Source organism: Pogona vitticeps, chromosome 4, assembly GCF_051106095.1.
Source record: "Pogona vitticeps strain Pit_001003342236 chromosome 4, PviZW2.1, whole genome shotgun sequence".
NCBI lineage: Eukaryota > Metazoa > Chordata > Lepidosauria > Squamata > Agamidae > Pogona > Pogona vitticeps.
Genome location: NC_135786.1, coordinates 132476714 through 132503362, shown reverse-complemented (window position 1 = coordinate 132503362; position 26649 = coordinate 132476714). Strand labels below are relative to the sequence as shown.

Below are 26649 nucleotides of genomic sequence, written 5' to 3'. Positions count from 1 at the left end.
CCTACCAATTGCACTCTTGCAAACATTGCAAAAACTTCACGAAAGCCACCCTTAAGGCTCGTCAGCATCATTTAAAACTTTTCCTGTGGGATAAAACACTCTTGGCGTCAAGACCCTCCGAGATGGAAACCACCCTTACTCCATCGGATACCCCTCATTCAGAGGTCCGAATTGCTTCACTACCTCCAACATCGACATCAGGACTTGTCGACAAACCTGCAAAGAAATCCACATTGACCACAAAAAAAACTTACCTCAACATCAAAATCCACGTTGAGCACATCTTGATGGATCCTGCAAAACAGACAAAATAGTTGTCTAAAGATAAAAAGGACAAGTCGAAGGACCGTAGAAAGCAACTACCCCCAATTTCAGCGTCACTGTCATCTCAGATTTTAGAGGACTCATCCTGGGATTGGGAGTCCCTTTCGGAAACTGCTGCTTCCCTTCCAACTCGGCAGTTACAGACTTCGCCGGCTGACCTCGAACCTATCGACTATTCTCCTACTCCAAGCCAGCTAATACATGCTGTCACTAGCCCGGCTACTGCCCCTCTAAGCCCTGTCTTTACTGGGCGGGTTTCACTTCATTGCCGCCTTCTTCCTCTTCGAGGGCACCTTCTCCACCTCGAAAGAAGGTTGCCAAGACTAAACACCTCTCGCTGGATCCGGTGTGAGGTGGTTGTTCTGCCTCGATCTTCTCGACATCGACACAAATCGAAATACGACAACCCAATTTATGTCGAGGTCAGTCATAAAAGGTCCTGTTGTCAATGTGACGACTCCAACACCAATTCGTCGTTTAGTGAGGAAATCTTGAAAAGGCAAACTGTACAACCTCCCCCTCCATCTGAAGATCTCATTTTTGGGGACATTAATCAGGAAAGACACCCCCCCACACTAATTTTAGCATTAATTCCAGCTTTGATGGACCTTATCAAAGAATGCTGGAATCAACCGTCTACTTCTGCTCTTGTAGCTCGCAGAACAGAAAACTTGTATCATATCCACAGAGCTGATACTACTTTTCTGGTGAAACACCCGGTTCCAAATTCCTTAATTGTCAAATCAAGTTCATCAAGATCATCTGGAAAGTCACATCACCTCCACTAATAGAGAGGGCCGAAAACTGGACGTGCTGGGAAGGAAATATATTCCCTTACAACCTTTTTACTCCTTGTGGCGAATTACCAAACAGCTATGGGAGCTTACAGAATTTCCTCCTCTAGGACAAGTCAAGCTTACATCCTTCGATCCTGTTCTAAAAGAAGAGATTCTCACCCTTCTACTAAAACAGGGATCAGGGAACTTTTTTACCTTTTACCCCCTCCCCAAAAAATTTATATACGCCAACATTACCCACTTGATTTGAAAGGAAGGAATTCATACATTATTTGAATTCAAAATCTTATTGAATCTATTCAAAATTACTTTGAAAGCTTCAACTGACTCAAAAACCTCAGGTTTTGGAGAAATGATGTTGCTTCATATTGGATATGAGAGCATCAGTATTGGGGCTCTGCCCAGCCAAGAGACTATGTAAAATAAAGCTGGGGACTAATATATTCTTGGGCCCAGAAGAAGACAGGAGTTTAGGTGAAATTTATGATATATGTATGAACTAATTAGTATACATTGCAAACTGATAAGGAGAATAGAGGGGTTAACGAGGCTGGAATCTTTGACTCCAAAGGGGGATGGGGGGACTTCAAATAGAGGGGTTAGCGAGTTTTTTCTTTCTGTATACGTAGTTTGGTTTTTTCTTTTTCTTTTTTTTCTTTTTCTTTTCCTTTTTTTTTTAGTGTTTTATGGGTTTTTGTATGTCAGAAATTAAAAAAAAAATATTGGGGCTCTGCTCAACCTCATTACCTCCAGGATTTTCATTTTTACCCCATTTGGGGTAATTTACCCCTGTTCCCTGACCACTGTGCTAGAGTTAGAGTGCTCTGAAAGCTTTTTTTTTTTTGCCAAGTTGTGCAGGCAGTGCCCAGCCCTGCACCACATTAATTAATTAATTGATTGATTGATTGATTGATTGATTGATTGATTGATTGATTGATTGATTGATTGATTAATTAATTAATTAATTAATTAATTAATTAATTAATTAATTAATATCCCGCCTATCTAATCAATTAAGACTACTCTAGGCGGCTTACAGCAGCATAAGCAACAATATGGTTAAAAACAATTACATAAGGAGGACTTTGAGCAAGATGGGACAAACACTGGGAGAAGAAAGAAAAGGGAGGTCAGGAACTGACAAAGGGGAAGGCCTGCTGGAACATCAATGTTTTTAGTTGTTTTTTGAAAATGCCCAGCGAGGGAGCCGCGCGAATGTCAGGAGGGAAGTTATTCCAGAGGCGAAGAGCCACCGCCGAGAAGGCCCGATTTCTTGTCTTTTCTTTCCGGGCCTCCCTCGGTGTTAGGCTCCTCAGCCTCACCTCCTGGCTTGCGCAGGTGACACGGGTAGATCTTGGTGGGAGTAGGCGTTCCGCCAGGTATCGAGGCCCTAAACTGTTTAGGGCTTTATATGTAAGCATCAACACTTTGAAGTCGATGCGGAAGTGGATGGGCAGCCAATGCAATGCGGCCAGAGTGGGTGAAATATGTTGGTGTTTTTTCACATCACTAAGAAGTCTGGCCGCCGCATTCTGCACCACCTGTAGTTTCCGCAGCAGCCTCAAACGAAGCCCCACGTAGAGCGCGTTGCAGTGGTCTAATCTTGAGATTACGAGTGCATGCACCAAGATGGTGAGCGCCCCCACCTCAAGATAGGACCGCTGCTGGGCTATCCGCCTAAGATGGTAAAAGGCGGTTCGGACCACCAACGCCACCTGGGATTCCATGGTGAGCGCCGGGTCCAGATGGATCCCCAAGCTGCGGACCCCATCCTTGGCGGGCAGAGTCACCCCCCCAAAAAAGAGAGGGAGTTTCCCAAACCCCCAACTGTGGGGGCGCCCACCCTCAGTACCTCCGTCTTGTCCGGGTTCAGCCTCAGCCCATTCTCCTGCATCCATTGCAGTACGGTCCCCAGGCAGCGCTGAAGGGACAGAACGGCATCTCCTGCGGTAGGTGGAAAGGAGATGTACAGCTGAGTATCATCAGCGTACTGATGACACTGGGCCCCACATCCCCGGATGACCCCACACAGCGGCCTCATATACTGTAGATGTTAAAGAGCATTGGGGAGATAATCAACCCCTGTGGAACCCCACAGTTGAGACTCCACGGGGCCGAGAGAGTCTCCCCAAGCTGTACTCTCTGGGGTCGGTCCTCCAAGAAGGAGCGGAGCCAGGCCAGCGCCAGGCCACCGATTCCCAGCTCGGAGAGCCTCCCCAGGAGGATACCGTGGTCAATGGTATCAAAGGCCGCTGAGATGTCGAGGAGGACCAGCAGGGACACTTTCCCCCTGTCGGCCTCCCTCAGTAGGTCATCGCACAGGGCGACCAATGCCGTTTCTGTACCATGGCGCGGCCTGAAGCCCGACTGAAACGGATCCAGGGCATCTGTTTCGTCCAGGTGCGCCTGAAGCTGATTGGCCACCACCCTCTCGACCACCTTGCTTAGGAAAGAAACATTGGCGACGGGCCTATAATTGCTAATTTCGTCCGCCGCTAAACTTGGTTTCTTCCTGATGGGCCTAATGAGTGTCTCCTTGAGGGCAGATGGAAATCGGCCCTCCAGGAAAGACCCATTAATTATTACAGTGGCCCATTCCGTTGTTATAGGCCTGGCTGCTTTGATTAGCCAGGCCGGGCAAGGGTCAAGGGAGGAGGTGGTGGCCCAACAGCGATCAAGCGCCCTGGCCACAGTGTCAGGCATGACTGGCTGAAAAGAATCAAAAGTTATACAGTGGTGCCTCGCTTAATGGGCATTCCGTTTAGCGACAAAACTGCATAGCGACGAAGATTTTGCGATCGCAAAAGCGATCGCATTGCAATGTTTTAAATGGGGTTTTTCGCTTTGTGATGATCGGTTCCCTGTTTCGCTTACCGATCATCGCAAAGCGATGATTTTTTAACAGCTGATTGGCGGTTCCAAAATGGCCACCGGGTTAAAAAAAATGGCCGCCCACTGTGTTTAGGGACAGATTCCTCACTTAAGAGGCAGCTAAAATGGCCGCCGTATGGAGGATCTTCGCTTTAAGGTGAGTTTTAAGCCCATAGGAATGCATTAAACAGGTTTTAATGCGTTTCTGTGGGTTTTTAAAAATCACATAGCAACGAAATCGCTTAGCAGCGATTTTTGCTGCACGGATTAACGTCGCTATGCGAGGCACCACTGTACAGAGGAAAGTAAGTTCCAGTCTCCAAAGGCAACGTGCAGATGAATTTAGAACAGTGCGCCACACTTCAGTGTGCTTGTGTCACTGCCGTGTTCAATAGAAGAAGCTAGTATGCTTAAAGATTAAAAGGACAGGGATGAAATGCATTGGAACTACTATTAAAACATTTGGAGGAGGGCTAATGTCCTTTTATTCAAAAAGAGCAAAAAGGAAGAAGAAGGGAACTACATACCAGTCAACCTTACATCAGTCCAGGGAAAAATTCTGGAGCAGATTCTAACACAGTCATTCTGCAAGCACCTTTTAAAAAATGCAGTAATAAATAGAGGTCAGTGTGGATTTGTCAAGAACATATCCTGCCAAACTAATCTTATATTATTTTTTGATCTGGTAATCTCCCTTGTAGACAATGGGAATGCTGTAGACATACTGTATCTTGATTTCAGCAAAGCCTTTGACAAAGTGCCCCATGATTAGCAAACTCACTAGGTGTGGGCTAGGTGTCAGGTGGATACACAGTTTGTTACAGAATCGTATTCAGAGTGCTTATCAGTGGTTCCTTCTCAAACTGGGAGGAGGTAACAAGTGCGGTACCACAAGGCTCAGTCCTGAACCCAGTGCTCTGCAACATTTTTATTAATGACTTGGATGAGGGGGTGCAGGGAATGCTTTTCAGATTTGCAGATGACACCAAATTTGGTGGAGTAGCTAATACCTTGGAAGACATGAACAAAATTCAAAAAGATCTTGATAGACTTGGAGCACTGGGCTGAAAACAACAGAATGAAATTTAACAGGGATAAATGCAAACTTCTACACCGGGGGGGGGGACCACAAATGCACAATTACAAGAGGTACTTGGCTCAGTAATGCAAATGAGACTGATCTTGGAATTGTTTTAGATCACAAGCTCAATATGAGCCAAAAGTGCAATGTGACTCCAAAAAAAGGCAGATGTTATTTTAGGCCACATTAACAGAAGTATAGTCTCCAAATCTTACGAGGTAATAGTACTCCTCTATTTGGCATTGGCTAGGCCTCATCTAGAGTATTGTGCCCAGTTCTGGGCACCTCAGTTTAAAAAGGATGCCAGAAAGTGTATTAGTAATTGCATAACTCTGTATTTTTATTTATGTGGCATTACAGTAGATCTAAGCATGCTAAACAATTTAACCAGTTTATTTTATTTATTTTTTTCCCATTTAAAGGGAGTGATACGGTAGCATCCACTGTCTCGGAACTGGGTCCTACTGTTCCTGTAGCAGCCAGAAAGGAAGGAATCATAGGAGCTGAAAGCAAAAAGAAGGAAAATATTTTAAAGAAAAAATGTCTTTATCATTTTCAAGATGCTTTTATGGACACCAATGAAGTAGTTATGGCAACATCTTCAGCAACATCTTCAGTTTCATGCACGGCTACTACTGTACAGTCAAGCAACAACCAGTTTAAAGTTTCATCTAAAAGATCATCATCACTAAGTAATTATTATTTAATACAATTTTTGTCATGGTCTTTAAGGTAACAAAGTTGCCAAAACAGCTTACATAAAATTTTAAAATCAGAGTTAGGCAATCAATACAAACTGCACAACAGTAGAACAGAAAGAGCAGCACATATTCATCATTATAGCAAGTGTAAGCTGATTAGCTCTAAAATATCTGAGAAGTGTAAAAACAAAATTCTTCATCTGGCACAGGAAAGAAAATTCATGCAATATCATAATTCGCTTCTCTAAAGAGGGAGTTCCAGCTATGGGACATCACAACTGAAAATACCGTATTTCCACACAATTCTTGTTTTGGTTGTTCTGGGTTTTTTGGGCTCTTTGGCCGTGTTCTGAACGTTGCTCTTCCTGACGTTTCGCCAGTCTCTGTGGCCGGCATCTTCAGAGGACAGCAACGTCAGGAAGAACAACCTTCAGAACACGGCCAAAGAGCCCAAAAAACCCAGAACAACCATTAGATCCCGGCTGTGAAAGCCTTCGTGAATTCTTGTTTTACTTCTTATAGTGGAAGGACCTGAAGAAAGGCCTTTGAGGTTAATCTTAATTCTCTGGATGGTTTGTGCAGAAGAGAAAACAATTTATGAAGAGAAAACAATTGTCCCATCAGCATAGTTGTATTGGAACCTTGCTTTCACACAAGGCAAATGTATTACAGCAAAGCAATCCTCTCTGAACCAATCCTCTCTTGCTTTCAGTGACCTGCAGTCCATTGATTTAATAGCTTTCTTGGAAGCATTGACCCCTTCCCTCTTTTCTGATATTTCTGTTTTCTGCTTGAACTCTTTTTTTATTTTCAGCACTGGATGTTTTCTTAATCTTCCTCCCATTGTAAATGTCAACTGTGCAACCAGAACATGATAGGATGCTTTTCTGTTACTGTACTTTCAAGCACACTGTTGTTTCTTCTAATCAGGTGGGGGGAGTCCTTGGACTTATCCTGCCTCTTTATCACCTTTACCATCTTTGTGCTTTAGTATCCTGATACAGTAGGACCCCCATATCTGCTGGAGGTTGGTTCCAAGCGAGGGGAAAAAAACCAGAAAAAATATTTTAGCGTGCATTACCAGGAACCATGCTATGAAGTTTTCACTAACAAGTACTGTACTCGTAGCACAATCTGTAGTGCCTTCTAGTGGTCGGTTGTGGTAATACATGTGAAAATAGTTTTTTCTGGATTTTTTAAATATTTTAAATATTCTCAGACCATGAATAAGTGAAACAGTGGATATTGATCCCATGGTGCTCACCATCTACTCCAATACTGTCAGGTGTATCAGGGTTTCCTTGTCCCTCCAATGATTTCCCATCTTCCCCCATTGTTTCTTTTGCTCAGAACTGCCTCTAGGGACACTTTTACATCACGCCTTCTCTTCATGTCCTCAAATATAAAATGTAGAATTGCGTCTACCTTAGCAGGTATAATCAAATTTCATTCTAATTATATAGATTTTATTTTGTTTAGTATATTTATATCCAACAAAACTTCCATGAAACCCCAAGCAGCCTTTGTAGAGTTACCAAGCAGTTTCTCATTGAATTACTGACCAGACAGTGGATATAATATTAAATAAAGTTTAAACAAATACATGTTGAAAGTTAATGTCCCTGGCCATGCAACCAGGCATTTTAAAATGCAAACATTTAATTAGAATTCATTTCGATTTTTTAAAATGAAGCAAGTTTAACCTTGAAACTGCTGGGTAACATTTCTTTTTCATATTTAGGTGATGTGTTCCACAGTATTACTGCAGAGGATCATAGGTGTTCTGCGTCAGCTGCACCACAAAGCAGTCCCACTAGTTTAGCACCACTTTCCTCTCTTTCCTCTGTGGTGCTTTCTCCGGCTTCAACTTCCCATCTCCCAAGCCCTAATACTCCATCATTCTCCAGAGTTATCACAACTGCTCCTGGCTTTGTGGATCCCCATCCAGGCTTTTATGCCACAACTGCTGCATCTCCTTCAGCCAAAGAAAATTTGAGTAGTGCTCCATCAAGTGTTTGCAGGTAAGGTTTTACATTTCATTACAAAATAACTATAGAAATACAAAATGCTACCACTCTACCACAGTAAATAAAGAACCCCATCTGTAGTTCTCAAGGATATACACACATACCAAAACTCACCATTACATTATGCAAGATATCAGTCAATATATAAATAGTTATCTAAATATCTTACAGCACATATAATAGCTGAAATATTTGTTTTGAAATTTGATGCTCTGTCCCCTTCCTACTGTTGCTCAACTTCCTTTCCTGCACACGCAAACATAGAGAGAAGGGGAGAAAGAGAGTGCGTTCTTTGTAAATAAATCTCTTAAGTCTTAATTTTTCTTGTACGGAGTGTTGCTGCTATTGAGTGGCAAGTATGGGAAAACAATACCTACTCCCTTCTTCCTGACCAGTCTTGAGCTTACTCTTGGATCTTGTGTGGTCTGGGCTGCAGTTTATGAATGGAAGGTTGTCATCTGCTGACTGTACATTCTGTTTGAAACTCTCTACTATACTACCAGACTAATAAGACTTGTAACAGATTATGTTTTATGGATATGGAAAATAAACTGACACACTTTAAGCTTAAGCATTTTGCTTTATATAATTTAAGTTGGAATTTGTGGAAGATATACATATATTCTATGCTTATTAAATATACATAATAGATGCAATATGCTTATAGAATTCTGACAATATGCTTTTATTTCCAAACTCATTGCTTGTTGAATAAATACTGACTTTTATTAACTTTTAAAAAAAGAAACCTGAAAATAAAACCAGTGACCAAAACCCTGTTGGGGAAAATGCACACATAAGGCAGTAGCAAAAGTGATTTCTCTCTCTGATTTGTTGTCCATCCTACTATTGGGGGCATAATCGTTCATGCAGCAAGTGAATGCTGGAAAGCACAAAAGGACAGCAGAGTAAAGAGCAAAGGTGATAGGATTCTGGCCATTAACTGCAAATGAAAAGACAAAAAAGATTCTGAGATAAATTCAGGTCAATATTATTAATACTCTGCTATGTAATTTTTGATAGTATGTGTACTTTAACATTCTGTTACTGTAGTTTCTACATATGTATTTGGTAGCAAATGTTTCTGAACTCATGTGACTACACAGTGGGGAAAATACCCTTGGATCAATTGTGTTCTGCAGCTTTTCAAATGGTACTCTGCTAGTGAAATTGCTGCAGTTGTATAGACAACAAACAGTTTGCAGGAAGCAGCAGATGTAGCAGAGGCAGAGAGCTGTGTTTGCCCAGAGCTCCAGCAGCAGAAGCTGCCTTTGACAAGATGCTAATTGGCAATTTCCCTCTTTTTAAAATTTAGTTTTCTTAAGTGACCTAGTGATGCTGTGTTCCATCACTGCCTTGAAAGCCTTTTTACCAAAACAAACAAACACTGTTTGCGGGCAACAGGTGATTAGTTGAGGGGAACTGACATCCCCATGCATACCTCTTTGATTTTGGATCATGCTGGGCAGAAAGTGGACAAAATCAATGTCAGCCCAGTTGGAGCAAATTTAAACCACCCCTGCTGGCTGAGCAACAACAAAAAAAGATAAAAAGAGACAATTCCACAATGGACTTCCCTCCATTAAGCTGTACATCATGTAGTTGCCAGGTTTTTATTTGCATTCATCTGTGCTTAATCCATTGCAAATTATGGGTGAATTGGCCAAAGAACTCACCCTTCACTGGGACTATTTCAAGTTAGTGAGTCAGTCATATTGAGGTGCAAGAATTAACTGGGAAATTGGGTAAAAGAAGAGTATAAAACACCATATTGTACTTCTGTTGCTGGAAATTTCTGGAGGAACCAACTGTAAAGTTTGGTAGTAGGGGCATTGAAACCATGAGATCATAAGTACTGTATTGATGTCCTTACAGTGAAGTCAAGGTATGTCCTGCTTCTCTTGCAATGCAGTGTCAAGAACTTAATTTTCTTCTGTTGGCATTTGTGAGACTTGTTCCTGTTCCCAAAGACAGTGTTTTTCTTGTGTCTTTTGCAAAAACCTTTAAGAGATGTGACGAGGTCACCTCTTTTTCATCTGGTTTTCAACACATACACCCATTTTGTTACATCAAAGTTGTAAAGGTTACTGAAAATACACCACTTACATTTTGCTATTAGCTGCTGGTCTCCCCCCCCCCCAGTGAGATAGCTATGGAAGAGAGTTAAGACAAAAACAGAAAGAAAAAACATTGTGATATTCACTTTTATACAGTAGAGGCCACTGCATCATATGTTGGTGTCTTCTTTTTAGACTTGGTTAACATTTTTTGTTTTAATGCAGTGATCCTGATTGTGAAGGCCAACACTGTGAGAACATTAGTATATATGATCACCCACAATATGATGGTGAAGACAGCCAAGATGATGATAGCTGTTCAGAGCATAGTTCAAGTACGTCAGCATCCACAAACCAAAAAGAAGGAAAATACTGTGACTGTTGCTACTGTGAATTTTTTGGCCATGGAGGAGTAAGTAGGCTCTCTACCCCCATGTTTTATTTTACTATCTTTGTACATTACTTTTACTGTGACAATACACACAAAACTTATTGAATCACATGGAACTGCCAGGTTTACTCAGTCAATTTCTCCCTTAATGTTGGACCCTGAGATGATCTGAAGCAACCTCAGAGAGACACACTGGTTCGGACTAATTCTGTGGGTGGCGGAGGACTTGTACAATATGTAATGTGACGGTATTTGGCGAAAATTGAGCATTTCCTCTTCCTGTCCCAGGGTCCCAAGGAATCCTTTTCATCATCAGGAACCTTTGTGAACTAGGGATGGAAGGGATAAGTTGCTAATGCCTGGAAATTGCAACTACCGGAACATTGGCAAGTTAGCATATGACAAAAAAGGGATAAAGACAGAAACTTGTTCCTCTCCATTTTTTCTAACTAGTGGTGGCTCATTGTAAAGTATACTACTGATTGACTTAGGGTGGTAGTCTGCTACTGTCGGGTTGCACCATATATGGAACAAATACTGTCATATGCCCCATGAGACTATCCACCTAGCCTAGTATCATCTCTTGTGAGTGGCAATGGCTCCCCAAGTTCACCTGCAGAGAGAGAACCTGCTCCGTTATCCTTTTCACTGAACATGCTGGGGAATGAGTACAGTATTTTTTTTTTTTGTATGCACACCATGTGCTATATTCCAGTGGTCCCCAACCTTGGGCCTCCAGATGTTCTTGGACTTCAACTCCCAGAAATCTTGGCCAGCAGAGGTGGTGGTGAAGGCTTCTGGGAGTTGTAGTCCAAGAACATCTGGAGGCCCAAGGTTGAGGACCACTGCTATATTCTACAGAGCCCTTAGTCCTTCTCCTAAACACATGCAAACATATATTTTGGTCAGTAAATCTTCCTCACCTTTTTATTAAGAACCTTACTAATTTTACAAAAACAGTGAAGACACTTGAGGCATCTTAAAAACTAGCAAGTGTTATTTGGCATAAGCTTTTTAAAAAATTTGACATAAGACCACTTCTGCAGATGCACACTGAAGTTTATATTCAGAATTCATAGTACAATAACAAAAATATATCTATCTATCTATATCTATCTATCTATCTATCTATCTATCTATCTATCTATCTATCTATCTATCTATCTATCTATCTATCTATCTATCTATCTATCTATCTATATATATATATATATATATATATATATATATGTAAACAAAGTAATCACACAGAAAAGTAGAGTTTTGAAGATTAATTAGACACATATAAATATTCTGTTTTTAAACACTAGCAAAAGAACTCTATGGGATGTGGTGGAGCTGCGGGTTAAACCGCAAAGCCTCTGGGCTGCAAGGTCGAAAGATCAGCAGTTCGAATCCACACGACGGAGTGAGCTCCCGTTGCTTGTCCCAGCTCCTGCCAATCTAGCAGTTCGAAGGCCTGTAAAAATGCGAGTAGATAAATAGGTACCACCATGGTGGGAAGATAATGGTGTTCCATGTCTAGTTGCATTGGCCACGTGACTACGGAAACTGTCTGCGGACAAACACTGGCTCTATGGCTTGGAAACAGTGATGAGTACCACCCCCAAGAGTCAGACATAACTGGACAAATTGTCAAGGGGAACCTTTACCTTTACCTTAAAAGAACTCTCAGCTTTAACAAAACTTCCTATGTTTTTTCATTGATTTATTTGTGACCTGACATCTCTTTAATCTCAGCTTTTCAGTTAATTTGGATAATTCTGCAATTTCCCATACTGTGATCTTATTTTTAGTATTCTTGGATTTCTCTTTTTTAAAAAAAGTTTTAAACATGGGAGAGAAGATGCACATTTAGTACCATGTTATTTTATATTTCAAGCAATACAATTTTAGTAGAAATAATTCTAAATTAACTTGGATCTTCATGTTTGATCTGAAATGTTTCCTTATTTTACCTGCAATTATTATACTATTTTTTGTAAGTTGTGATACTCAATTAGAGATGTGTCAGTCATTTTAAAAACAGAATGCTGAGTTTTAAGCAGTGGCATAGAATTTTGGAGCTCTGTTTCATTTAATTTTTAAAAATTTCCTGCCAGCCACCAGCAGCACCAACCAGTCGAAATTACACTGAAATGAGAGAAAAACTTAGGTTGCGTTTAACAAAGAGAAAAGAGGGACAACCCAGGAAACTGGAGCTGAACTCAGATAAGGAAACTGTTATTGATCATCGAAAAGTAGAAGACTTGCTACAGTTCATAAACAGCCCCGAGACAAAGCCAGTAAACAGCACACGGACAGCCAAAAGAGCAAGGCATAAACAAAAAAAGGTAAGCCCAGATCTGTGTTAGCAGGAGCCATGACAGGGAACAGACTTGATGATCTGTAGCAGTGATTCCAACCTTGGGTAACCCAGGTGTTCTTGGACTGCACCTCCCAGAAACTCTGGCCCACACAGCCTGTGGTGAAAGCTTCTGGAAATTGCAGCCTAAGAACACGAGGGCTACCCAAGGTTGGGAACCACTCATATGGCCCCTTTCAGTTCTGCAGTTCTAAGACAAGTGTTGTTATTCTTAAGAGCTTCCCTCAGAGTAATTAACCCTTTTCCATTCTTTAATAAGGGAGAATTGTCTACTGAAAATAACAGACCATAACTGAAATATAATCATATTTTCAGTAGCTGATTGCCAACTTTAAGATTTTGTCAAAAATGTTGCAGAATTTCTTAACATTAAGAGTAACACTAAACCTAAAATATTTGAAGAAATATTGGTTGAAATCCTTTTGCTTTGTTATGATGTAGAAAGCAAATCTGTAATGCTCAGTCACTTCTAGCTGGCAATTAACAAGTTCCTGCTGGGATTCTTCTGCTGCTCGGCACAGTAGGGACTTATTAATTGCCATCTAGAAGTGACTGAATGTTATTCCTTTTGCCTTCAACATGTATAACAAAGTAGCAGGATTTCTGCCATAAATCTACAGAGGTTCTGATGAGGTAATAACTTCTTTGGTTTTTCTTTTTGTGTGCATCCATTGTGGTTAATAGAAAAGTAAAGATTTGTGGTTGTTCCTTATATTGTAATGACAGTAGGATCTCCGCAGCTGCTGAAAAGCACAGAAAGTAGTAAATGCATAACGAGTACAGGCAATAATTATTTAAAGGGGAAAAAAGCACCTCCCATCCTCTTCAAGTTCAACTGCCCAAGCAAGTTGTGTAGCTAATCTGCCACCAGATTAGCTAGACAAATAGACCCTTACAAACTGGGTGGCGACAGCAAATCTCTATTTTTCTTTTCAAGCCCAGAAAATGAACAGAAATACTCACATTTTTGTTTGTGTGCACACCCCTGTCTGAAATCTGTAGGGGGAGGTGGATAATGGAGGGGTGTAGAGCAGGCAGTGAAGGCAGGAGAAGGGTGAGAGCCAGTTGGGTCCTCCTCTTTCTCTCCCTCCTCCTCTGCCAGCATTGGAAATCAGCACATCTGCCTCTGGAGCTCAGACGCAGAGCTGCCACCCATTTTTACCCGATCTCTCCAGTTCTCGGTGCAATCACAGCCATTTTGGCTTGCTAGCAGAAAATGGGATTGGAGCACCCATTCCTCACTCTGCCTTGCTTTGGCCAAGGGTCCGACCCAGCCTGCAGTCATGTCCACAAGACCTTGAGCGGGAGGGAAGTAACAAGGAAAATCCCATCCTCTGCCTGGCCTTGAGTGGAGTTCTTCCCTGCCTCCTACTTGATTTAGGCATTCTGAAAACCTGGCCCGAACCCAAGCAATGAATCTATAGTACCAGAAGAGTTGACCAGTTACCGCGGTTAAGTGAAACCATGGGTATTGATTCAGCGGATACAGGGGTCCTAGTGTATGAGATATCTTTTTGAATTCAGTTTTGAATTGCAATAGATTCTGAATTCAGTTAGAACTGTTCTTATTCATTGAAGAACAAGGAACATCCTACTTGCATTTGGATAATTTGTTTTAACTTCTGTCTAAACAATGTCAAAAACAGCTATAACTTACAGTAAGAGTTGTTTTAGGGACAAATCCATTAAAATATATGGACAGTCAATGACTGTGAAGCAAATCAGATCGAGTCTTACTGGTATTTGAAAATCCGTTTGTTTTAAATTAGGAATGGAATGAACTTTATAGAGCTAACCAGTGAAAGAGGGATACGTTTGTTCATAATACCATAAGTACTGTATAATGGAAATATTTGGTTATTTTTTAATATTAGAAGTTAAATTGCTTCCTATGTGTGCAGATGAAATTTGTTGTCTTTGACTTTAATGGATCTAGAAATTATTAGAATAATATTCTAAACATGTATTCCTAAAAATGCATCCTCTGTACTGGGACTAAAATTCTCTAAGGAAGGCAGAATATCCCATCTGGTCAGAAAGCAGAACCACCTACATTTTTTTCCCAGTGGAAAGATTCCCACAGTTTTTCAGATATGCTGTGCCATCAGAATAGGATTCTAGTGTATTTTCTTGAACAATGTGCCAGTGTTTGTTTGTTTTTTAAGTACATACTTTCTTTCTCCTCTTTACCTACAGTAAGCTTCAGGGGGAGGGGGGAGGTTAGGAAAGAGTTAGTTCTTCCTAACTGTATTTCCTACAGAGCATTAAACACGTGGGGTGGGCTGATTCTCTCATCTGACTAACCTGCAGTAGTTCTTTCCCAGTAACAAGCAAACAACTGGAAACTTCTTCAGTTTTTGCACCATGCCAGCTATGTTCTTACTTCATCTTCTCCTTCCCTTTGGTGTTTTATTGATCAGAAGAATGCAGGGCTTGCTTTGCCTGTTGCCAAATGAGGATGGACAGCTTCTTTCACTATGACCAAGGTTTGTCTGCTGGACTGGGCTGAGTCTTTAATGCAGACCAGCTGATTGACAGCCCATAAAACAATGGTTCTCCTTCATGGTCTCTGTGAATTCACACTAATGGGTTAATCCGCGCTTGTGTGGAGCAGCCTCGGAACTTTGTAGCTCAATCACATGGTGTCAGGACCTCCCATACGCTGGCTATAACTGTGTCCCCGGCACCGAGTGCCTCAGTTCGTTTCTTGCCGCCGCTGTTGCAGCTTCGTTGGGAACATCATGCAATTGAATCAAACAAACATACCTTTCCCTTTCTTCTTGGATCTCCCTGGCTTGATCTCGGACCGTCAGCTTCGCTTTGTCTCAGTGAGTTTATTCTGGAAGCCCAAAATTGGACTGTTACTCAGGTCATCTGGTTTTGAGTTTATGTCGTTGCAGGGCCTCTTCAAGAGGTGCAAGGTTTGCTCAAATAAAATTCCCCTTTCCAATGGGCATACTTGCTTATTCTGCCTTGGGGAAGAACATCAACCGGCTACGTGAATCCTTTGTAAAAGCTTTACCAAACCGGCCCTAAAACTTAGGATTCTTCATTGTGGCCTCTGTGAATGCACACAATTGGGTTGTTCTGTGCCTGCGTACGACGTCTCAGAAGTTTCTAGAGCTTAAAGACATGTGATTAATAGGACATTCCCCCGTGGAGCGCATGCTCTGCCCTCCCAAAGTCCCCTCATTTCCTTTTTGCCACCGCTTTGGTTGGACTTCTTTTGGAAGGCTAGAGCGAGTACTGAGATCAATTTAGCTATTTCAGTCATCTCTTTCATTGGACATTCCCCTGTAAATTATCAATTTCCTTTTTGAATCTCCTTCATTCATTTTTTTCTCCTCCTGCATTTTTTCTTTTTTCCCCACCTTTCCCTTCCCTTTCCCCCTACTTTTATGGGGCCCCCAGGGCCCTTCAAGCGGTGCGTGCTCTGTATGAACAAGATCCCACTTACCGACAGTCACGACCATTGCTTCTTCTGCTTAGGGGAACAGCACCAAACACACTCCTGCCCCGAGTGCAAAAAGCTTACTAAGCCCGCTTTGACACTACGCTGCAAAGACTTAGGTCTTACCTTTGGGAAAGGTCTCATAATCTGGCCTCGATGGATCCGACAACTTCTCCAACTCCGCATTAGGATGGGAAGCTCACTGTCAACATCACAAGATACATGGTCTATGGACAAAACAAGAACAATTATTACACATCAACCATCTCAATCTCTTAGCAATTATCAGGGCCTTCCATGCCTTCTTACCTCTCATTACAGGGCAAGCAGTACAGCTAGCTAGAGACAGTACCAGAGCACTGTACTATATAAATAAGCAGGGAGGTACCCACTCCCTTTTGCTCTTTTATCTGGCGGTCAAACTTTGGGAATGGTGCTACCTACACCACATCTTCACTGTAGCGGTCCATGTCACCACACACAACAACCTTCTTACAGACCACCTTAGTCGTCTTACCACAAGGACACACAAGTGGGCACTGAATGACAAAGTTTTTGACCTCCACTGTCACCAATGGGGTGTTCCGTCCATCAATCTCTTTGCCTCTGAGAGCAACAGCAAGTGTCAACGGTATTGCTCCTGAGATGGTATCGACATGAACTCACTCGGAAATGCCTTTTTGATAGACTGGGTCAGAGGCCTGCTTTACCTATTCCTTCCAATTCCACTCAAATGCCATCCTCCTTGCCCGATTGTGGCCATGTCAACTGTGGTTCACCCACCTGAGATCGATATCGAACGACGTGTTCCATCTCCTGTTGATCCCCAACCTTCTGATCCAAGACAATGGGGTGATTTACCATCCTGACATAGAGACTCTGAACCTGACAGCATGGATGATATTCCCACCATTCGGAACGTACTAGATCGAGCTCAAAAGCCATTGACCCTAAAATTATACCAAAATCAATGGAAATCTTTCCTTCTTTGCTCATTTTCAGGACTTACCTGCAACACCAGTTTCTTACTTACCTTTAACCTCCATCTCTTTCATCTTGGATCTCATTCTACCTTGAAGGTTTACATTTCAGCTGTTGTAGCTCACCAGCCTTCTCATTCTGATTCAGCAAGGCTTTTTTCCCACCCAACTTTGAAGAAATTCCTCAGGGGACTCCAAAATATTCGGGGGGCCCACAGCAACATCCTCTCCCTCAATGGTCCTTGCAACTTGTCCTCAACGTGCTCACTCGATCACCCTTCGAACCAATGGTTACTTCCAATCTCAAATTACTTTCTCTAAAGACATCCTTCCTTGTAGCAATTACATCTGCCAAATGTGCCAGTGAATTTGCGGTCCTCAGATCAGATCCACCTTTCCTTCAGTTTCATCCAGATGAGGTTACGCTTTATTTTGATGCATCAGTTTTACCCAAAATCATATCTGAATTTCACATCTATCAACCATTGATTTTACCAACTTTATTTCCATCTCCTTCTATACCACTCAAGCGCATGCTCCATATGCTTGATGTAAGACAGTCTTTGGCCTTCTACATTGATAGAACTAAATTATTCAGAAAGTCTCCAAGGCTCTTCTTATGTTTTCAAGGCCCTCATAAGGGTGCCCCAGCTTCGCTTCAAACTATCTCTCGCTGCATTGTTCAAACTATCGCATTGGCCTATGAGCTTGCAGGCAAGATAACTCCTGAACATTTAACAGCACATTCTACCAGAGCGCTGTCAACCTCTACTGCTTTCCACTGTGGAATAGAGCTTCCGCACATCTGCTGTGCAGCTACATGGTCTAATCTATCGATCTTTTTGAGGCACTATCGTCTTGATGTCTGAGCAAAGAATGATGCTGCTTTTGGCAGAGCGGTCTTGACATCTCTTCTACTGTGACATTCCACCATCCAGTAAGTGAGCTTGTCAGTCACCCAATTGTGTGCATTCACAGAGGCCACAAAGAAGAAAGATAGGTTACCTACCTGTAACCATGGTTCTTCTAGTGGTCCTCTGTGAATCCACCCATCCCACCCATCCTCTCCTCTGTCCATCACGTTGTCTTTATATAAGCCTCTGAGAGTGCCAGACTCTCACATGAACTGAGGGGCCTTTGGGAGGGTGGAGCATGCGCTAAATGGGGGAACATCCAACTAATGATATGTCTTTAAGCTCTAGAAACTTCCGAGACATCCTGCACAGGCGCAGAACAACCCAATTATATGGATTCACAGAGGACCATTAGAAGAACCATGGTTACAGGTAGGTGACCTTTCAACGCCTCAGGTCATTCTTGTGGGGAAAATCCCTGTCACTTTCGCAGATTATGTCCATGGACTCTCCTAAGGCCCAGCAACTGGTTCGCCTGAAGTTCCAACCCAGAAAGTGGCAAAAATGGTACTCACTCGCTCCACCTCCTATTTCAAACCATCAACCTCTGGGAATTATGCTTTGTTCGTCACATATACCCAGTAGCTGTGTACGTAGCAGGCAAAGGGAATTCCCTAGCAGACCACCTGAACAGGCTACAGTCCTGCTTACACGAATGGGCCGTGGATGATGCGACATTTCATCAGCTCTGCTGCCATTGGGGTACTCCAGAGGTGGATGTTTTCACATCCTAAGTCAACAAAAAATGCACCAGTTATTGCTCATGGGCCGGCATCGGTCACCAGTTCCTGGGGGACGCCTTCATGATACAATGGTCTGCCCACCTGCTCTACACGTTCCCACCCATTCCCCTTCTGCACATGACAGTGGTAAAAATCTGTCATGAAAATGCAGATGTGATCCTTATAGCTCCTTGGTGGCCTCGCCAACCATGGTTCTCGGCTCTACTAACCAGGATGTTAGAGTACATCAGGCTAAAGATAGTTCCCCACCTGCTGTCCCAGGATGATGGACGGATTTTTCATCCAGATCTTGAATCCCTCCACTTAACAGCCTGGAGGCTTCCGCAGCTGTAGCAGAAGTGCTCAGCCATGCACACAGGCCCTCAACCTCCTTGGCCTACTCCTATAGTAGGTGTTCTGTACGTTTGCCACAACATGCCACTTACCTCTTAGCCCGACATCTCTAGATGGACTTTCTTCAGTTTTTCTTCTACCTGTTCCAGCGAGGGCTTTCACACTCAACCTTAAAGATCTACGTAGCGGCCATCATAGCCCATCAACCTCCTTCTTCTAAAACAGCTATGCTCTTTAGACATCCGACCTTGAAGCAGTTCTTGCGAGGGCTAAAGAACATGCGCCCGGCCTACAAACCCCTCACACCGCAGTGGTCACTCCAGCTAGTTCTCAATTGGCTCATGAAGCCTCCCTTTGAACCCTTGGCTTCCACTTCGCTCTGCTTGTTGTCCTTCAAGACCGCGTTCCTCCTTATGATTACTTCTGCTGGAGAGCTGGCTGCATTGAGGGTGGTTCCTCCATTTCTCCAATTTCACCCAGACAAGATGACTCTCCACCCAGACCTCTCCTTTCTACCCAAATTTTTTCCGCTTTTTATTTAGATTAACCGATTGTGCTTCCTGCTTTTTTTGCATCACCTTCCTCATCACTCGAAAGAGCTTTACACTCCCTTGATGTCAAATGAGTACTTTCATATTATGTTCATTGCACAGCTACTTTCTATGCATCAAAAAGGCTCTTTGTCACCTTTGGTGGCCCCTCCATAGGAGCACCAGCTTCCTCTCAGACCAACTCTAGATGGATTGTGCAAGCCATTCGCTTTGCCTATGATTTGGCTAAGACTCCTCTTCCCGGCTCGGTAAAGGCTCACTCTAACAGAGCTATAGCCTCCTCGACTGCCTTTCTCCACGGAGTGTACATTGCAGACATCTGTCGGGCTGCCACATGGGTCTCACCATCCACCTTTGTCTCCCACTACAATGGGGTCTCTACTTAAGAACGTCTCTACTTAAGAACAATCCAACTTAAGAACAGCTCCATTTGCTAAATTTTGCTTCTACTTGAGAACAGAAATCCAAGATAAGAACAGGAAAAAAACCTTTCCTGCTCTTTTTTTAACCTTAGGTCATCTTAGGTTAAAAAAAATATTCTCCCCCTAGTGGTAGAGTACGTATTAACCAGCTTTGCATTAGTTCCTATGGGAACTAATGCTTCAATGTACGAACACACCTCTACATAACAAAAAAACAGCCAGAACGGATTAATTGGTTTTCAGTCCATTCCTATGGGAAATTTTGCTTCAACTTAAGAACGTTTCAACTTAAGAACACCATTCCAAAATGGATTAAGTTCTTAAGTAGAGGTTCCACTGTAGTTTCTATGGACGGAAAAGAGCAGATACGGATTAAATGGTTTTCAATGCATTCCTATGGGAAATGCAGATTCAACATAAGAACTTTTCAACTTGAGAACCACCTTCCAATACGAATTAAGTTCTTAAGTAAAGACCCCACTGTACCTCCTTGACATCCAATCCAAGGCTGAGGCTGCAGTGGTCGAGCTGTTCTGGTTTCTGCACTATTGTCCCTCCTCCCACCAACCGGCAAGTGAGCTTACTAGTCACCCATTAGTATGCATTCACAGAGACCATGAAGAAGAAAAATAGGTTACCTACCTGTAAATCTGGTTCTTTGAGTGGTCATCTGTGAATTCACACTCTCCACCCTTCCTCCCTGCTGTCCGTCACGTGTGCTGTTGCATGCTGTGCAGCGGCTATTGGTTCCAAGGAACTGAGGTACTTGCTGCTGGGGGCGGAGTTATAGCCAGCATGTGGGAGGTCCCAGCACCATGTGCTCGAACTAGAAAGTTCTGAGGCTGCTCCACGAAAGCGCAGATTAACCCGTTAATGTGAATTCACAGATGAGCACTCAAAGAACCAGAGTTACTGGTAGGTAACCTTTTTCCCAACCTTGAGTCTCCAGATTTTCTTAGGCTACAATTCCCAGAAATGCTGGCCAGCATAGCTAGTGGTGAAAGCTTCTATGAGTTTTAATCAAAGACATCTGAGGACCCAAGATTGGGAGCCATTGCCATAAAGCATTGACCTTGTTCAAATTCCACATAAAATGTTTTTCTTTGGTATCAGATTAGTTGATCATATTCATTTTCATATTGCTGCATGGTTAAGACTGGAATGGTGTGCCCTCTTATACTCTTCCATTACAACGGTACCCTGATAGAGAGCTCTACTAAATTCACTGGAACCTATTGCTCAGTAGGCTTGGATAAGATTATGCAGAAAGAAAGGCAGAAACACATAATGTCTGTTTTAAGACACTTATTTAAACTATTTATGCTTGAGGCTTCAGGAACCCAGTGTGCCCTTACTGAACATTTTAATACAAACTATGTTGCTACCTTAAAGAAGTTAAATACTACTGAATCTAAATTAGATGCAGATCTGTGATCTTGTTGCTTATCTCTTACCTCCCTTTCTGTGTGTTTGTTCAAAGAAGTAGCCGATAGACCAAAGTCTTCAAATAAAACTGGTTTATTGTCCAACATGTAATGTGTTATTTGTAATTGGCTTATCTGTTTTGAAATTCAACATCAAATCATAAGTCTTAACCTTGTTAAAACTGGGCAACTCTCCATGATAAGACAACGGTGAATAACTAGCAACTTATTGGGCCCACTTTGGTTTGGTGCCCAACAATTTCAGTGTGCTATCCATTAGCTTCAACCCTGAGGTGGGTGAGCTGAGCCCTCTTGAGGCTCCTTCCTTGGCAAGCCTGGGTTCTGTCTCTGGGGTCTGAAAGGGCTGGGCCCACAGGATCTCCCAGAGTTCACTATACATCTCTGTTGTTCCCTTCTTTGTTCCTCTCTTTTTACCCAAGCTCTATATTCCTCCTTCTGTTTCCTCTTCTCAGTCTAATCCCAGTAAAGTGGCTTTCTGTAGACCTGTCTTTTCCATTCTCTCTATGGGTACTCATGAGGAACTCAAAATTCCACCCACTCTCCCATCCGGGGAGCCTCCTGAATCAATTCCACTAGCACTTCTCTTTTCTCCTCTCTCTCTTCTTTTCCCCAACATGATTTTGCTTCTCTCTCTTCTTCCTTTATATTCTCCCCCTTTCCCGCCTGATTAGCGCCATCTTCTGTGTTTTCTTTTATTTCCATTTGTTGCAGCCCTCTTTCAATGACTTCTGTCTCTCCTGCTTCTTTCATGACCTGAGAGATGGACGGTACACCCTTCTGAACACCGCTGAGGTGACTCTCCACCTTACAAGATCATTAGCTTTTCCCTGAATGATGAGGAATTGTACTATTGGGTGCTTTCAGGTCCAATAATAATGCCATTATTAATTCTTTTTAGATCACGTTTGTTCAAATACATATGATGTGAATCACAACACTGGCAGTGGCATGGCCAGCCTAAAGAGATGGGATTGATTCAGAGCGGGACTTCAGTGTGATAAGGAAAGGGAATTAATAGTTTGCTCTTGCTATAAACCCGATCCATATCCAGGTGTCCCCTTGCTACAAAAGGGGAAGCAATTAGTAGCATGATAATTATTATGGCCTTAGAATAGGAGGCTATGTGTTTAATTGTTCTTCTGGTATAAAATGAAATCCTTCAGCTGTGAAGAATGGTACATGGCAAGCAGTAGACATGCAAGGAGATTAATCCATAAGTAACACATTTAAGAGCTGATATGGGCATTATTTTTTATTCTCCAGTTGTGCCTTGTCCTTTTGATATATTTCACACAATGGCTAGTAGTTCTCTTAAAAGAGACAAATTCTGTTAGTACTGTCTCCAGTTGGTTTCCAGCCCTAAAGACATTTCAGTTACCTGATAAAAATCAGTTTTTCCATTTCAGTGTGCAATACTCAAGACAGAATGGAGAACAGATCTTATTGAAGACAAAGCTGATAAACTAGTACAGATAAATTGCATAGTGCATCTGATCTGAAGAATCAAACAATGACACCAACCATTTCTTTCCTGGTTTTGGAATAATGTTGCTAGGTTTTAGAGAGCTGTTTTTGTCATTATCTGGGCCTTTCCCAAGATTTGAAATGATCTCATTATCAGGATACATTACAGTAGGCTACAGAATAAAAACCCTTATAGCCGTTTCTAAAAGAAAAAGAAAAACAAAATTCTTGCATATATTTGAGAATGGATTAATTCTATTTGGTAAGCAACTACAGTGGTGCCTCGCTTGACGACGTTAATCCATTCCAGCGAATTCGTCATCAAGTGGGGGGAAAACCCATTGAAACGCATTGAAAACCAGTTCAATGCGTTCCAGTGGGCTAAATACCTAATCGTCCAGCGAAGATCCTCCTTAGGGCAGCCATTTTCCGGTACCTGTACAGTGAAAAATCCATCCTAAAAACAGCAGGGAGCCATTTTGCACAGCGGGCGGCCATTTTGATCAGCTATTTTAAAACCATATTGTTAAGCGAAAAAATCTGTTCCCAAAGCAGGGAACTGATCATCATTAAGCAAATTTTTCCCATTAAAACATTGTTTTGCGATCGCAAAAGTGACCGCAAAAACCCAATTGTCAAGTGGATTCATCGTTTAACGAGGTAATCATTAAGCAGGGCGCCACTGTAGTTTTCCAATGAGCACACAGTAGTCATTCAGCATGGCTTAGTGTGAATAACTAAGGGTCCAAGAGACAAAGGCCCTTGCTCTTCATAAAGATTTTCTCCTCTCTTACTCAGCTTGATTCCACCACCACCCCCATCATCTGAAACTGAGGGAGAGGTCAGGAAGATTTGCAACCTTCTTACTTTTGATAACATGAAATTGGAAACAATGAATGTGACTGGAAATGGCAATTTTAATATGTTTTTATTGCTGAAGTAACTATCACCAGACATTTTGTATACTGTATGTTACAGAAGAAAATAAGCACACCAGGCATTAAATGTGGTTGCCTATTTTTGTAATTTTGTATGATAAAATACTTGAGAAGCCTATCCCTTGTTGCTGCTTCAGTATGATGCTGTTCTCTGTCCTAAGGAAGAATTAGTTAACTTAAACAATATTTCTCTATGCAATTTGATTTGGATTTAGAATCTCTATTGTCATTTCAATTATTTTTAACAAATGTTGTCTTCACAGTTAAAAGAAAAGTCACATTCTGAGACAGAACACAGAGATTCTCAGCTGCTTGAACAGCAATGTCAGGAAGAGGAGGAAGCACAACAACTGCAAGATTTAAAATCAGCAAAGAAAAAGAAAAAAGAGAGAACAAGCACAAACTGCCAGAAAGTGAAAGTGCTTACCCAGAAGTGTCAAGTAAAGGGAAATTCTTCCTCAGACACCCTAAAATGCATTCAAACTGAACTGTCAGGAAAAATAGAAACATCATCTGAATCGCTTGCCAAAAATGCAAATCTCGTTGAGCAGGAGGAGACTTCTGAAAATTTTGGTGAGGCCTCTGATGATCCAGTAAATGGGAAAGACTCAAAGCTGCTCTTCAAGACAGAGATGACAGTGAAATCACATGAGCCCCTTTCTTTGCTTCTAAATATAATGCATCAACACACAGAAGATAAAAGCAAACAGCAAATTACACAAATAAGTAAGCTCTTTGCTCAGCAATTGAAAAAGCCTTCCAAAAGCGATAATCAGCCTAAGCTAAGAAACAAAATGCAATCTAAATTAAAAGTCACTGAACTCCAGTTAATTTCTGCCTCCAAAAAAGAGGAGAAGAAAGTAAGCAGTAGTAAAACAAGACAAATGAATTCTGTAGCAAAATCATCTCTGGGGAGAAGTACTGTTCTTCCAAGTGAACAGCTGCATAACAAACTACTGTCACAAGATTCTCCTCAGCCAAAAAGCAAAAGCAAGAAAAATAAGAAAAAGAAAAGTGACAAAGGAAATTCATCAATTGGTAAGCCTGCATTTCATTGACAGATTGGTTCAATTTAAGTAATCCTTGCACTTTCAGGTATTTCCAATTACACTGTTGACTATCAGAAAAAATACTAGACCTAAAAATAATTATACCCCATATGAAAAGTTAAATCTATGGATCTGGGGGGAGGGATATAGCTTATTGGTGAAGTGCATGCCTGGCATTTCAAGATGTCTGGTGTTTAGTCCCTAACATCTTATGGGAAAAGATTCTCTGTGAAAGCCTAGAATCTAGAGATGGACACAAACCGCTAATTCGTGCAGGTTTGTCTTTCAGACGAAAGTGTTTGCTGGTTACCAGCCCTGCCTCCTCTGTCAGGTACCCACTCAAAGGGAGCACTCTGACTTCCCTGCCCCACCTCCTTCAGGTGCTGCCTCTGAATGCATGCCCACCAGAGGAGGTGGGGCTGGTAACCACCAAACATCTGTTCATCCAAAGGCCAAACCGTCGAACTGGCAATTCATGCCATCTCTACTAGAATCCCAGTGCCAAGCAGTGTGAACCGTAATGACCTAGATCAGAGGCAGGCAACTTGTGATTCTCAGATCTTTTTGGAATGTGATCCCATGTGCTCCCCAGTGCAAGTCATTCCCCAGAGTAGTCAAGGTTGTTTCTGTCACAAACTACAGTGGACCCTCGACTTATGAAGGTCCCTACTTACGAAAATTGCAAGGTATGAAAAGCTTCCGCCGCAAAATTTTGGTTCGACTTGCGGCTGGAGCTTCAACCTACGAAAGGCGGGGAAAGGGTGGGAAATTCAAAGCCGCCCCCGCTGCCCTCTGCCTCCCATCCAACGGGGACAGGAGGCAGAGGACAGTGGGGACAGCTTTGGAAGCCTGGCAAGCCAAAAGCCGCCCCAATCTCCACACCCGCTGCTGGCTTTCAGCTTGCCAGGCTTCCAGACCTTCCCCCACTACCCTCTGTCTCCTGTCTCCACTGCCCTCTGCCTCCCGTCCCCGCAGGGAGCAGCGGGTCCCCGCATGGAGCAGCGGGAACTGAATGCAGAGGGCAGCAGGTGCAGCTTTGGAAGCCCCGGATTTTTTTTCCTCTGGCTGGAATGAATTAAATGGTTTTCAATGCATTCCTATGGGAAATGGACCCCCAACCTACAGATTTTTTGACCTGCGGCCACCGTTTCAATACAGATTAATTCCGTAAGTCGAGGGTCTACTGTAGGTCAGAAACAAGATCGGAGCAATTATAGGCAACCTATGATATCTGAGACCACTTGGATTTTAGAGGGTAGCAGCTTTTCCATTTTTTTACTCAAGAATCATACATTATAGACTAGATAGTAAGTATCCAAAATAGAGAGAGCCAAATCTGGGTTTTTCCACACCCATTTCTAATTCTAGCACTGGATCAGCAACTAATGTGCAGGGACAAAATGGGGGCAGGGACATGAGACACATGGAAAATAGGGTATTCTGGGATGTGTCCTGTCTACATAACTCTGCAAGAACGATTAAAAAAATTGCAGGGACATGATCTTGTTATGTAAGGGTTTTTTTTTGGGGGGGGGGCCTTGTTGTGAATTATTTTTTCTTAGTTTTCTGTGTCTTTCACTGTCTAGTCTAGTGAGTTTGAGGAGACCTCCCAAGGAGCAGCTGGTCACTAAGCTGACTCTGCCTCTTATCTAGCAAATGGAAATAGGCCAAGAGATGATGACTTTTTTCCTTCCTCGGGGGCAGGAAATTACAATAATTATTAACGCCCATTTTGAGGGGTTTGG

At 42.3% G+C, this 26649-nt stretch overlaps 1 protein-coding gene across 28 annotated transcripts in view; it reads left to right on the top strand.

Moving 5' to 3' along the window:
- The window catches only part of FAM193A (family with sequence similarity 193 member A), a 95460-nt gene that overhangs the window by 62851 nt on the left and 5960 nt on the right, over window positions 1–26649 (top strand). For 22 of the 28 annotated variants that reach the window (XM_078392537.1, XM_078392535.1, XM_078392534.1 and 19 more), the window contains 5 exons: window positions 5496–5765; window positions 7516–7795; window positions 10084–10270; window positions 12352–12582; window positions 24119–24893. In XM_078392537.1, coding sequence (XP_078248663.1) covers window positions 5496–5765; window positions 7516–7795; window positions 10084–10270; window positions 12352–12582; window positions 24119–24893 — 1743 coding nt within the window. The remainder of the gene's footprint in view (window positions 1–5495; window positions 5766–7515; window positions 7796–10083; window positions 10271–12351; window positions 12583–24118; window positions 24894–26649) is intronic. The other 6 variants (XM_078392549.1, XM_078392541.1, XM_078392539.1 and 3 more) reach the window with 1 other exon arrangement.